General features: G+C 37.4%; 1 protein-coding gene across 2 annotated transcripts; it reads left to right on the top strand.

The window, feature by feature from the left end:
• The first annotated feature begins 1,191 nt into the window (after window positions 1-1,191).
• Window positions 1,192-14,244, top strand: LOC124174862 (lipopolysaccharide-induced tumor necrosis factor-alpha factor homolog). 2 transcript variants are annotated; one of them, XM_046554437.1, is made up of 5 exons: window positions 1,277-1,336; window positions 1,930-2,042; window positions 12,177-12,273; window positions 12,532-12,676; window positions 12,819-14,244. In XM_046554437.1, exons 3-5 carry the CDS (start codon window positions 12,195-12,197, stop codon window positions 12,919-12,921), a joined length of 327 nt encoding a protein of 108 aa, XP_046410393.1. In that variant the 5' UTR covers window positions 1,277-1,336; window positions 1,930-2,042; window positions 12,177-12,194; the 3' UTR covers window positions 12,922-14,244. The 2 variants fall into 2 exon arrangements, with proteins under 2 accessions (XP_046410392.1, XP_046410393.1); XM_046554436.1 differs by lacking the exon at window positions 1,930-2,042 and having other exon boundaries at window positions 1,192-1,336.
• Window positions 14,245-15,100: the final 856 nt, after the last annotated feature.

Raw genomic sequence — 15,100 nt, 5'->3', positions numbered from 1 at the left:
TGTTTTTTTTTTTTTAAGCCGTATATCATGGAAAATTGAAGTCGGATAAATAAATTTGTACAAGAAAAAAGAAGTGTTTTTCTACGAATTATTTAATGCAGTATATGTTACATTTTTGATGGTATCAAAAAGGCTTTTTTCAGCAAAAAAAATGGACATTTTTTTTCTTCTATGCGACACCTCAGATTTTGCTGTAAATTTTACAGGGTAAACGAGTAAATGAAACAATATGAAAAAATTCACCGAGAATACCTTCAAGTAGTGTTACCATATAACCTATTACGGAACAGATCAGAAGGCATAAAAAAAAAGTGTGTGAGTTGGTGGGGAACGCCGCATATACGACACACACACACCACAGTAACATCGTTTGCATGAAATATTTTCGAATCGAATATCGTACGGCTTCTTTCGTGAATTTAATATGAATTCATGTTTCCGTATTTTTGGAAAAAAAACGACTCGAATCAATAGCGTATTAACACGTTCGATATTTATCGACCACATTGAAATTATAGTATAATCAAGGAAAACAGAGTGAATAAGTATATCTTGCGTATCGGCCGTTAGCTCTAGCATCGGGACAAATGACGCAACGGAAAGACAATTAGATAGAATACAAGGAATATAAGGAAAAAAGAAAAACAAGCGGGTATGCGGTTCTGCTAACTTCCTGCCGTCAAGCTAAAATAATAATACTACGAATGATAACAATATATGGTCATTATCAGATTCGAACTTGGAAAGTCCAATATCAAGTTCGTGAAAGTTCGGCATATCGAAAACGCGAAATTTAAATTTTGGAAATCTCACTCTAGATTCGTGATCAGTGACCAAAAAACCTCATGGTACCAATTTTCGCTCGAATCCGTTCATTAATTCTCAAGATAGCATGTGTTGTTATTTAAATTTTTATAATCTCGTCGTTCAAATAATTCAAAAAGCACCAAACCGATCAGAACCAAAATCTCGTCGATTCCAGGTTTCGAAAAGCCGCGTCGATGGAGACAAAAACCATAAAAATCCGTTAACATGTTTTCGAGATATCCTGGGAGAAGAAACTAAGACACGAAAAATGGTACGTTGAAAATTCTGAGAACGATCGAAGGCCGGTTCCGTTAAGAAAATTTTTGGTTACAAAAGAGCGAGGGCGGTACTGACGGTTGTATTATCTAGCCCGTATCCCCCCCACCGTCCCATGGAAGAGGGGATGACTGAACTTCGAGACGAACTTGGTTCAAACCCGACCGTCTCTACGATTGCCGCAACAGTTGCCCGCAAGAATTACACCGGCGCGCACAGCTTTCGAGCGAAGTATTCCAAACAATTGTCCCAGGTTAGTGAAGACAAAGAAATCACTCGTAATAACAAACAACCAGCGATTGATTGGAATGAAAGAGAAATAAATAAACAAAATAAAAAGTGTCTCGATCGCAGCGCTTGTGGATATTCGTTACTCTTCGAATACGATTGTGGGAGGGTAAAAATTCCGTCTCCGACTAGAAAATACTAGGAAAGTGCCATCGAGATGAGCCTGTGAATCGAAGACCGTGTCTGCATACTGCACGAATAACGGCACTTCGGATCGAGTTTTTTATACTCGGTGTAAACAAATTTTGTAAACGGCAGTTGGCCGGCCTGCTTCGTTCGTTCCTACGGCTATACGCGAATACAAAAATGCACCTCGACTTTGTTGCCGTGGAAATTTCGTTATCCTGCACGCTTTGCGATACGGTAGAGAAATTCAATGAATGTTTCCCACGGACGGAACGGATTCCAACCGCGCTGAGGGCGTGGACTGCTGTACACGCATATCCGTATTTCCCTGTGTAATTGTTACATGCATATATATATATGTATATCTAACGCAAAATTTCACCCGTCAAAGCTAAAATGTTTTTTTTTTCTGTTTTTGTTTTACGCGCAAAGCTGCAGAGTTTGAAGCCGGCCGGCCAACCCCAATTTTTCAACAGTTGTTTATACCGAGTGTGACAAACTTGGATCAAAATAGCTGCCGTTGTCAATGCGGGACAAACACGGAGGTTGATTGGAATTATATGTATAGAGATAACATATATATATATATATATATCAATGTACATATTGTACGGGGCCATTGGTGGGATGCTGGACATCCAACCATTGATGGAGATAGTGAGATAAAGGCAGACACAGATAGATAGATAAGTCTTATTTATCCATAACAATACTGGGCTTGCTTTGCAAAAGAAACTAAGAAAAAAGAGAGAGAGAGAGCCGCTTAAATGCGGGTTTAAGGTAAAAACGGCTGCATCAGTCGCACTCGTTGACAGTATTCGATCATTGAACTGGTATCTAGTATTGTTCCAGTTAAAACATGGTCGTGCCGAACGTTGTTCACGCGTGCGTCTTCTTCGCTCGCGTCACGCTTACGTAAACAGACACTGTATTATTTTTAGCATCAGGTTGCCACGCCATAAGTTTTCCACACCAGCAGTCGTTGGTTTCGCGCGATCAGCGGAGCAGTTTTGAATTACGATACACTTGTCGACCCGGGTTGATTAGGTAACTTGAGCCGAATTGTCTGGGACATTTTTCAGGACTGTCAATTGTTTCCTTAATTAATTGCTTTATAAATATAGTTTGAGCGTTTATTCGACCGCTGCGGTGTCTCTAGGTTACGGAACACAAACGGTGTGCACGATCCGCAGACTGGCTGAATAACGAACGACAACAAACGCGATATGATTCATTTTCCCAACATATACGATCGTGCTAGTTTTTCATAACATGTAAACACGGCGCCGCGACGAATAATCTTGTCAAAATTTATAATATAGCGATAATTTCATCATCCATTTAACGACTTCCGTCGGATCTTTGCACGGCACTTACAATTTATTTCTATACGTGCGTAATGCTATTCGTCAAAATTAACGAGCACGTAATGTCTACACGATTGCGCTTGCGCGGAATATTCGATCACTCGAGCGATAGACCCATCGGGACACGATGTTGGATGGGTAGTAGACGAGAATTCGGATAGGGAGAAAAATTATTTAAGGGAGTGCCCTGGATGATTTCGACGTCTACGTATACGTCTCCAAATATCGAAGTCCATGTATCGTGAACGCGAAAAAAGGCAATACAGTCTCATTTTATACACGATTCTGAACAAAAACACTCCGATACATTTTCGTTCGAGGTTGAAATAAAGAAATGGCACGGAATCTACGAAATCGTAACGGTGAATTCGTAGAATACATTTGCAGGTATATACGTGAACGCCGTCGAAATCGACCAGGGCACCCTCGTTAACAACGCGATTACAGTCGCGTATCGTATATTGAACTGATTTCGGAAATCGTTCAACAGAATGTCCGCCCGCTGATTGTGAATTGTCAAGTCGACTAAACGTAATTACGTCTCGTGGGTTCTCTACGATTCACATGCAGTTTTAAACTGGCTGGTTTTTGGGTGGGGATGGACACATAGATACGTGGCTCGACGGGATCATTGACATTATATGACTGTCTTAAAGATCTTCGGTTCGAACATCACCTATAAAGATACCGAGTACTTGGATTCGCGGCTCGCCATTCGTAAGCCAAGATTCCGAAGTTCGCGAGGGATCTGCAGGTGGTTTTTCAAATTTACCGTTTCCCAAGCTACTGACTTTTGTATCAAGATTTCAAACATAGAAAAATAAAATAACGAAACAAATGACACTTTCGAAAATCAAGATTCGAAACAAACATTCATATTTCATTGTTTTATTTTCACATTTTCGAAATATAGACCCTTCCAAGTATCGACCCTCACCCCACGTGATATCAGGCTACATTCGTTTCGCGTAGGCGGTGAGGAGGGATAAGACGATGATTAGAAAACTGGACCGGATGTCATTCATGGGACGGAGAATCGACGCGTCGACGTTGATATAGCAGGAGAAAAAATTCACGGAGAATATGACGCGTTGAATGAAACAGCTTAGAATTCTTTCCGAAATAAGACTCCAGATACGGGGTTATCTCGGGTTGCCAACCACTGGCGGTCCAAAATGGCCGAACGAGTCGGAGTTCGACATCGCCACGTGCACGCGGCGATGCGAGATCAGAGGAATTAAAAATAAAACGAGCATTCGTGATTGGGAGAACACGCCCGCTGCGTAGAAACGTAGAACCGAACGCAGCGGTCCGAGTCGGCCTTGCGGAGCCGGAAAGATCTCGGATCCCATCTTAAAGTCGCCGCATGCGCACTCTTCTGAATTCTTTCCCGTCGCTGATGCCTCGGCACGTATGCACGTACCAAGCGGCTGAAATACGAATGAACGAAGAGAGAGAAGGAGGAAAAAAACCCGGCCGGGTCGCTCTTCGAAAAACTGGTTTCTCCGGAACACTAGAAAATATTCTCCTATGTGTGGATTTCACCTCGGTGTGCAATATCTGTACGTAGGTGTGAGACGGCAAACGCCGTACGCATACGACAAAATTTCATACCCACGTGGTGTTTGTGTAGCAGCGTGCATTATACGTATACAGTCGTACTTGTAATACAACGTATCTAAAGCTAAAGTAAAAAACTGTTCCGTCGGTGACGCAAGCGGCGGGACGTACCGGCGCCATCGCGATCGTAACGCAGATATTATACCTGCACTCCGTTGATCCCGCGAAATCCTTCGGCGAACAATTTGCAAGCTGATGTTAAATCGACGAATCCTTTCCACGAATACGTGCGTTTGTACTCTGTGACGTTCGACGTATGCGGAAAGATGAATTTTTGAAAAACTCGGAATGAACTTCGATCAGATTTTTATCTGAAGCTGTCTTGCGAGCAAGAAATTTTTCACTTTTTTCAAACAATTTTTAACCAGTATAATTATTGACGAGGTTAAACCACGCAACGATTATTTAAAGGTCACTCAAGTAAAGCAAGTTCTTTGTATTTTGTATACGCAGTTTGAAAGTTCTCGGATTAAATGTTTCAGATGAAGATAAAAAAAAAAAAAATAAAAAATTCTCACAATTAACGTTAATTCTTATCGTAATAAATTGGATTCGTCGAAAAATTCTGAATGTTATATAAATTTCGTGGCACTTTTTGCAGTCTACCCGCATTATTCTCATCCGAGTTTATTTTATTGCTTTTAAACGAATTGATCTTCGCAACATTTGAAGGTCATCCTAAACATTTCGTGACGAACATACGAGATTTATTTTTATCAAACAAACACACAAGTGTGGTACCAGCCAAGTTTAATAATGAATGCATTAAAAATTGATGTAGGAGAAGAGCGTTACATTTGTTTAAAATAACACAATCCAATGATACAGCAGCGTGTTGAATAAGACTAAGAATTTTTTGTAATAACGCCAAAAAGCAGAACCGGTAAATTAGGGATAAATAAATGTTGGTCTTTTTTTTTTCTTCTCACTTGCGCGGACACTTATCGGCTGTGCGAAGTACACAAGTGTTGTGTATCCACAGTGATTTAAAAACGCGACCGTGTGAAAGTTTCTAGGGCACCTGTTGAAGATCGCACGCGGCTAATATATTACAGGTGTAGGTATATAATAATTCGTACGTAATTACAGGCTTCCGCTCAACGTTTACGTCCAAGAACAGTTTGGACTAAAGTCAAAGGATTTTTGTACGTTTCTTCATTATTCAGTTTGGGAATCAATATATTACTATATTTTTCAAGAAAAAAAATGTCTATTTACCAATATATGCTGCTAGAATGAATTCCATACTTCCGCGATCGAAGATAGAAAACCTTTGTTAAGAAAAGATTACAGACTGCGTTGACGATAAATATAAACTTTATTTCAAATCAATGAAGTGATGCGATGTGTAATAATTACAAGGTCGCAGAATTTTATTTTTGTCCCAGTCCGTTGCAAGGTTTCCGACGATATTATCTTTTGCAAGTAGGTTCTGCTTTTGTTCTGGTTCCGCGATTTATCCGTAAATGTTTAAGCTTATCGCATTTTTCCAAACCGTGAGTCTGCGTCGCCGTGGGAACCGATTAATCATAATCGCTGTAACGTCGAATGTGAAACAAAAGAATAAATAAAAAACCACTGCAGGCGGCGGGCTGTGTATTGCAAAATTTTAATTTCTGCATGTTTATGCGGGGGATTAATTTTTCGTCGGCAAATCCTGCAGGTGAAATTCGCGTTCTCTTTCCTGATAACCGTACCTGATGCGTTGGTGAAATTTTTTTTTTTTTGTGCTGTGTATGTTATACCTTGTCGTAGGCTCTTATTAAATATGTGCACACTTGTTTCGGCCTCTGCGCGAATATTTTATTTAACATAATTATTCAAACACAACATGTAACGTACATACGTATGTACATGCATACACAGCATTGCGGTGTTTGCAAAACAAATCACCGCGAAGTTTTATCTTCGGAAAAGATAAATCGGATGCATCAACAAATATAACAGAGATTAGAGTTCTTGGAGAGCGGTTATCATTTTTTTTTTTTGCACCGCATATCTGTTTACAGTATTTGCGCAATATTTCCGCAATGCCGCAAAAGCTGCAGTTTTAATTATGATATTTTCAATATCTTTTCAATCTTGTAACGCAATTACGCCTGGAAACCGAATGGAAATGAGGAATGAGAAATATGAAAAAATGCAGAGAAGGATAGGAGAATAATGTAGCTCTTTTATTCGACGAAAGAAATATAATAAATAACTAAATCAGTGACGATCGAGTAACCAAGGCTTTCAAATATACTTTATACGACAGTTGCATTGCCCGCTACCAAACTGGGCAAGTTTCATGCTTCTCTATATTGCGATGCATATTTTCATCATTTGCGTTCCATGCCCATTATACGTACCAACAAGCACACCGATTATGCGTACGAATTTTATTTCCGACGCGACCATAATGGTAACGTTTTTGACCTAAAAAGCGGGCCGAAAGTAGCATATTACTCCCTCTTAACGCATAGATCTGCGGGAAATATGAGATCGTTATATGAGATAAACAAAGTTGAAGTTTATTAGATTCCTTGAAATTTGATTCACCAATCCCCCCACCCCTGGCCCTTATAAACCTCAGGGCATGCAGCTCTGGATCCGCTCCCATGCACTAATTGTAAGGCATTTTTGAGAGTGAATTTTTGTTTATTATTAATCTACGTTTCGAATTTTGAAACCAACATTGCGAAAGATACATCGACTCCTTCTTTTCAAGTCAATAATACGGCCAGAGTTGAGTTGAAAATAATTTAACGCTATATGTAACACAGGAATGAAAGTCGACTTTATTCCCTTGTTACATAATGTACTATTAAACCGCGCAAGATTTTGTTATGGAAATATTTTGATTATAAGCAGTTTTTCGAAACGCAATGAACTTCACAATTTTTCGAAATGCAAATTATCTTTGGTCATATTTTTATAACTCGATGTTTACTTTATTATTTATTTTATTTCTATTGACGTCTAGATGGCATATGTTATGTAACGAAATTAATATAAAATAAGTACAAATACACAGTACATATAAAAATAATTTGGTCTTGTCGAATCCATTTAAAACAGCGTAATTCTTGTTATTTTCATCAGTATTACGTAAAGCGGTCGTTTAAATCCTGCGTAAATACCAAACTTGTATAATTTTTCCGATAATCTGAACTGTTTCAACCTTTAACCTCTCCGTACTGTCGAACGTAAAGGCCAAATTTTTTTACTGATACAAAGTTCACGCGGTTTACTTGGACTTGATAAACGTACAGTTTAGCATTTTCACGAAACAAATACTTTTCAACTAATAATCGAACCGTTGAAACTCCCTCACAAAATTCGCTCAATCGCTTGAGTGCAGTCTGGACGGTTCAATCGATTTGGAAAGGGGCGTAACATAATCATATGACCGATCCCAGTTAGACACACCTCTGTAGTATCACATACTTGATACACTAGGGTCGTTTGTACTTCAGCGACAAAAATCGTTACGAAAAATGAGTTATTAAATACATTCGCTAGAATTTTTTTTTTAAACTTCGTAAAAGGTTACTTTTCGAAACTGTATGGGTTATGTAACAAAATATCAAAATACCAGTTGGTGCAACAGAGCCGATTTTTTTTAGATTTAGGCAGTTTAAACTAACGAAGAAATGATCCGGGGTCACTTGTACTCCAGGGTGTCAAACCAAGGTTAATTATCGAGTCGTAAAACCACTCCCGAGTGTAATGTTCATCCGTTTAGTATACCGCATACCATCACGTGGCTTCGCACACTCATATACCACATTCATTACACAAATGTGTATTTAACGAAGGAGAAGAGACATTATCGTGTTTCAAAGTTCAATCTCGTACGTTATTATCGTCATCGAGTCATTCCAGACTTATTACTTTATTCAAATGTACGTTCTACACGTTCGTGCCATAGTGTGATAAGTTGATAACACGAGCAATCCATGCGTGTAGCGTGCTGGGTAAATCGATCACCAGAGGCAATGTACAAATCCGTAACACATACGTGTGTATATTACGTATAGTATAACGATAACGACTGTTCACTGTGGAAATGGATTCGGTGTTGGCAACGCGATTATATATTTCTTTTTCACTTCGGTGTAACCGAGATGTGAATAATCGTGACCGCAATGACGCAAGTTTCGATAGCGAAGCAGTGTTATAGGACGTGACATTTTCATCTACGCTTAAATTTTGTTCTTTTTCTAACTATCTGTTAATTTTTTTCATTTCTCTTTGGAGCGTCTTTGAAATATTATCCAGCATGTCTGCAGAGATGTTGAGATATTGTCCTTTATACACAGAAAGAAAAAGCCTCTTGGTGTCTTATGCCGTAGAATCGAGACTGCGGGTTTGCTCACGGTTTACCTTATCGCTTTCGAAGAAATACGTATTCATTGTCGAGCGAAGTATCGGGAAACCTGTAATTCAACGCTTCGTGTGCGTCATGATGCCGAGTATACACGTATAGACACAATACCGGATTTTGTGGAACTTGCAAGCGCATTTCCTGCCCGAATATTCACTTGCGGGTATTATTTCTCGAAAAGATTTATCCTTGCGCATGTTTACTGCATATAGGTGTTGAAAATTCACCAACATGACAGGTATGCCTGCGCGTGGGTAGCATCATATCTTGAACCGGTATTTTTGTTGGAAGGTATGTGTTTGAAAAGTTCGACAAGCCTGTAGTGTATAGACCGACTAACTGAAACTTAATCGCATCGTCGTGATGCTTAATTGAACATCCATTTGGAAGAATTGTATCATACACGGTCTCGTCCATTCTCGTAAACACATTAATGGACTTTTGGTATTTGACGTCTGTAGATATTAAATACAAAACTTGTTCCACGAATAGATTGTGTACCTGACGATATCGTATCTAGTCCGGAATCGTTTGCTCATCATTTATCAGAAGAAATTACGCGGTAATCTGTTGGAGTGTCAGATTACAGTGTATATCTCATTCAATGTCTCTCGTTTTGAATTTTCAAGACAATGTTTATTTTGCTAATCGTCTCTCGATGGTATAAATCAAGGGGTGTTTCAGACGAGGGATCACGGCGTTGACGTTGGTAATTGCGAGAAATCTTTTAGCAATCTTAAGGAGTCGTATGAAATCTTAAAACATTGTGAGAAATCACCTCATCAAATTAAAATTATTTGTCAAGTAATCTTTTGTAATAAATATAAAATGTAAGTAATCATAAATATGTAACCATGGTGTTCATTTTTGCTTCAATGCAACACCCCTTGGTCTAAATAGTTGATAAATATAGTTATTCTATTCCCGGGGTGCTGGTTATCATGACGGGATCATCTCTGATATTTTTATGACAGCACGAGACTCTGCACGCGAAATATATTATTTACTAGCCCACTAACCACGCCGCGTGAATGGAATAAAAAATAAAGCATCGATCCGTTGTAGATTTCACAACTAGAATAGCAGGCGTGCAGTTCGCAGTACGCAGGAAAACAAAATGACTTCATTTTTTACACCTACATTTGACCAAACTTAACGACTCGTGAATAGAAACTTTAATTTCAATCGGATTTTATCGAAAACGGAACGCAACTTGTCATTGTATAATGCATTTAGGCACAACTACAAATCTACCAAGCATCTTTATTTGATCCGTGATCTGTAAAAGGTTATTCCTTCCAATACTTCAAATCAAGTAGCGAATTCTAATTATTAATCTGCCGAATCGTATTAAGTTTCAAACATTTCTGACGCGAGTTATACCGGCGAACGACATTTGAATGGAATCGTATAAAGCATATTCAATTTCGACAAACCAATGGAAGGTTGTCCTAACAGAGAATCACTGCGGTATTAATCTTTTTTTCTACATTAACTCCTACCCGAATTGGAAAGGCAATGTCGTAAAACCGCAAATGTCTGTCGATTTCTTTTAGACAATTCACAATTAGTTTCAGAGAATTAAAGGAGGAAAAAACCACTAAGAGGCGAAGAAAGCAGGGGAATAAAAAGGAAAACTGGTTTTTCCTCTTTAGCATATTACGTCGCTTTTGCATCTCAAAAGTTTAAGAACTAAAATTTTTACGTAGTATGTATGTCAAGTCGTTGCTCAGGTAAATAAGGTATTACATGTGCTTATTAGCAGTCTAGTTTCAACTGTTTCCAATACTGTAGTAATCGAGTTTCGATTAAAGACTTGTTCGTTAACCACTCCCATTGTCAGAAATCCAAGAAATTACACATTTCAATGGTTGTCGTTGTTACACGCTACTTCTGTTAAACATCGTACCTAAATGTGCCGGTCAGAATGGAAATGAAATCTACCGCATAACGGAAGTGGAACGCTTTCGAACAACTTATAGATAATTATTATCGTATATGTAAAAAAAGGTTGAAGTCCACGTTTCTGTGATAATAAGAATAACTTTCATTTTATGTGTTGAAATTATCTCAGCATTTCAATTTTCCATGTATTAGATATTTGCCAAAAAATTCCTGTATGGAACTTCTTACACTGTATCAGAAGTTTTATGCGGATACGAAACAGTGGATTGACCATACGGTCACTGTTTATTCAATTTACAAATACAATAAATTTACTACACAATTTAGTAAATGCAAATTACTTTTTTGTAATCTTTTTATAAATTTTAGTAAAATGAAACAGTTATATCGTAAATTTAGCGTAAGTACATAGTAATTTACATCGCCACAGCGAATTTTTAAATTTACAATCTGATTTCGTAATTTGACAACTGTTTTGTACAATAAATGTGTAGTAAATTCACAATCACTTTCAACAGTGCAGTCATATTGTTGCCGTTCTGATATTCTTCATATATTTTAGTTCTAAATACATCTTGAATAGCTGCGGTGTCGGTTTCGGATCTACCACGTGATCTAAAACGGAGCCCCTCGGTATTTTAGCTTGCTGTTTCGAAGTAGATGCTTAAAAATAACACTGGAATAAAGCGTAGCGTTACACACAATATTGTACATTAAGGTTTGAAACTACAGAAAAACTTCTCTCTTTTCGGTATGCGTATATATAAATTAAGCGACCACCGTACAACCGGACTTTGTCTCCGAAAAATTCTTATACGGTCATTTGATAATTCACCAGACTGGCGAAGTATACGAAGCTGCAGGGTCAATCGCGATAAGCTATATAGAGCCAACTGCCACGCCCTGTAACGAAAACTGTGAGGTCGTTGCGAGAACATCGTGACACAATTACGCCACCCGGCACATATAAAAAGGAGAGAAAATGCCCGCTGGCACGAAGGCTTCTCCCTATAATTGATTCGGTGGGTCAGAATTACGGCGCCACGGGTGACCTTTCAACCCTGAGCTAGATAATTTTAGCCATGGTTTAATTCGAATGAAGATATGGAGAATAACAAGTCAAAAAATTGACGAAAATAATTATACGCAACGTACGTTAGGTAGCTAGTGTTATAGAATTCATTCGAGCTAATTAGTTGTATAATTTTATTGCGAAACTTCATGCGGAGTGTGAGAATAACTTGAACATGTAATTTCTACGAAATATTATATCTGCGTCAAATGAATTTCTAGCTGGGGCTTCTGTTCCACCGTGGTCATTGTGTTGACCTAAAGTCCCACTCGATAAGTGCGTGATAACGCCTGTAATGAAGGCGATTTATGAATTCTTAATACCGTGTGTTCAATTTTTCTTACAGCCAATTTTCCCCTCAACAATGGACAACAAAAACCAGATGCCTCCACCCGGCTTCATGCCACCACCCGCTTACGGACCTCCACCGCAGGCTCAACCCTGTAAGTAATTATACATTTTAACTAATTGCTCGTTGCTTTTCGTTTCTGAAATAAAAACGCACACCGTTTTAAATGCGGTGTTAAATGTAACACCGAAAATATTCTATAGAAGTCCACACCATTTTGATGTTGATTTAAAATCACTTTTTACACCGATGATGTTTAACTTTACACTAATCGTTGCGGACATTTATCGACACCGTGAATCTTCTGACGGTGAAGTTCAAACGATTAAATGAACGCTTTTTCAAATTTCAGCCGTGATGATCGTCCAGGCACCGGCTTTGGGGCCCGAATCTGTATCGATGACATGCCCGCACTGTCGTGCCAACATTTCGACCCGCGTTGAACAGTCTTCATCGACAAAAACCCACATTATCGCTCTACTTCTCTGCATATTCGGGTGAGATTTTCAATTATTTATTTTTTTCCTATCATATTTCAGGTGAAACCTCTATTGACGCTGCGTTATATTACAAATTTTATATTTGGTATCGGAAATTTGACAGGAATAACCGTTTAAAAAATTTTGCATTTAATTTCAGCTGTTGGCCGTGTGCTCCTTGCCCATACTGCATCGATAGCTGCTTGTCCAAGAAGCATTACTGCCCAGGCTGCAACGCGTACATTGGAGAATACAGCAATTAATCGCATCAAAATCAAATTACTTTTCTATATCAAAAGTATCGCAGTGGATAGTTCTGCTGAGTCAACAACAAAAGCAAAAAAACAACAACAAAAAAAATCAGTTCAAAAATAGTTAAATTACCCATATATCTATATTATATACGCATACAAAGCTGGTATAATTAATACACGAGCCAACACGCACACGCGCATACTTGCATATATAAATTGGAAATTGTATCTGTATATCATGAAGGCCAACATAAAATCTTACGGAAAACCGGAATAACAATAAATAAATGTTGCAAGTCAATTTTTGATATTAAGAGAAAATATCAATATACTTATATTATATTTAATCATATATAGACGTAGTCAATTTTCGGTAAAACTTGACGAGACATTGCAGATTGCCAATAGATAAAATGAAAGTAATTGTCTGGCATTTAACAACTTCGATCGCTTGGTCTGTTCCATTTTTTAAAAACTTTACAAAGTCATTATTCACATAACTATTTTGAAAAATTTCTTTATTTCCCACATAAAGACTAATGTGACGCTTTTTATTAAAAAAAAATATCCCAACGGCCTAGTTGTTGAAGGATTGTTCTTTTTACGTTTATCATTAAAGCTACACTTGGTATAAAAAAAAAACAGCGCAAATGGTCTTAAAATCTTATTTTCTTAACTATTGTTATTTTGTAACACCGTATATAAAAAAAGTAAATCTCAGGCAAACACTCTGACCAACAAAAGCATTTGCTTACTGTGATCGTCTACTTTTAGTTTTTAGAATTTTTATACAATACATAAGATATAACTGTTAAACATAAACAAGATTGAAACAAAATATTTTTATTCATCGTCCAATAATGAACAATCAACAAATGAATTATGAAAGCACATTTAGGTATAATAAAACATCTACAATCGCGTCGTCGGTGCAATTTTCTATTACGGTATACTTAGAAGCAAAGCATTTAATATTCGACTTACTGGCTAGGAGGAAAGTTTTGAGGTTGCTATATTATGCAGCGAAACGTGGAGATGAAATAGCCAAGTAATAACATTCGTTAATTGTTCAAATAAAAACAAAAACTGATAAAATCTGATCAGTTTCACCAATTGTAGGTCGAGCAAGGGCACCTTTATTAACTAACTGACCACATTCAACGAAGAAGTATTAAACTGACGAATTTATCGGTTATGTGACCTTGAAAACGAAAATATTTTCAATGTGGGGTGGTTACAAGATGTACGGTAATCGTGAATCCACTTATTCTTTTCGAATCGAATCAGATTGATGTACTTACTTCACGTGAATAAATGTCCTCTGCATTCTTAGAAAGTACTTTTCCTATTGTATATCCGTATCTCATACATACGATGGAATATATACAATATAAGTATATTTTATTATGCTATTCAAGTATACATATATACATGGTCATGTGTAATTGCATTTCGCGATTACTTAAGTACAGAGGTAAGAAAAATCCAATATTTTCTTGCAATTTGAATGCCTATGTATAAACATTGATACAAGACTTATGTACTCTATTCGTACGAAATTCATGGTACATTTGAATTTTACGATGAAAAGTAATCTCTAAGGTTAAATAATGAAGCTAACATTCGATAACGTTGCTACGAAAAATAACTAAAAATAGAAATGATGAAATAATGAATTAACAAATTCTAATATACTTCCATGTTTTATAAAACTGCCTGATAAAAATTTATACACGTTATAGCCTGTAAGCAGTTGGTTATAGTGCAAACCGTCTATATACGTTATTAAATCCGGTAATGTCAATCAACGATATTCACATTTCATCGCCTTTCGTATATTTATATTATCTGACAATGAGGGCATTCTCCGTAGCGACCATTTCTCTCGATTGCTGTTGTGTCTAAATTACGTATAGCTCGATGTTAATGATCAGGATCAAAGTTCCTTTCGCTGAAAGATGTAATATACCTATATACAACCTGACATTGCACGTGAAAATTTTAATATCTTTTTTTTTTTTTTTTTGATTGTAATAATTACACTGTTTGCAATTTGAAACGTGAACCAACTTCGTTATAACTCATGCAACATTTCCACAATATTTGTTTAAGAAAGTAAACATGAATGGTAAACTAAAGGTTTGAATATCAGATGATATTGAATATTTCTCACAAACTATACAGACTG

This window comes from Neodiprion fabricii, chromosome 2, assembly GCF_021155785.1.
Source record: "Neodiprion fabricii isolate iyNeoFabr1 chromosome 2, iyNeoFabr1.1, whole genome shotgun sequence".
Taxonomy (NCBI): Eukaryota; Metazoa; Arthropoda; class Insecta; order Hymenoptera; family Diprionidae; genus Neodiprion; species Neodiprion fabricii.
Note: the sequence above shows the minus strand (reverse complement) of the source record. Positions and strands in the feature narration are given on the sequence as shown.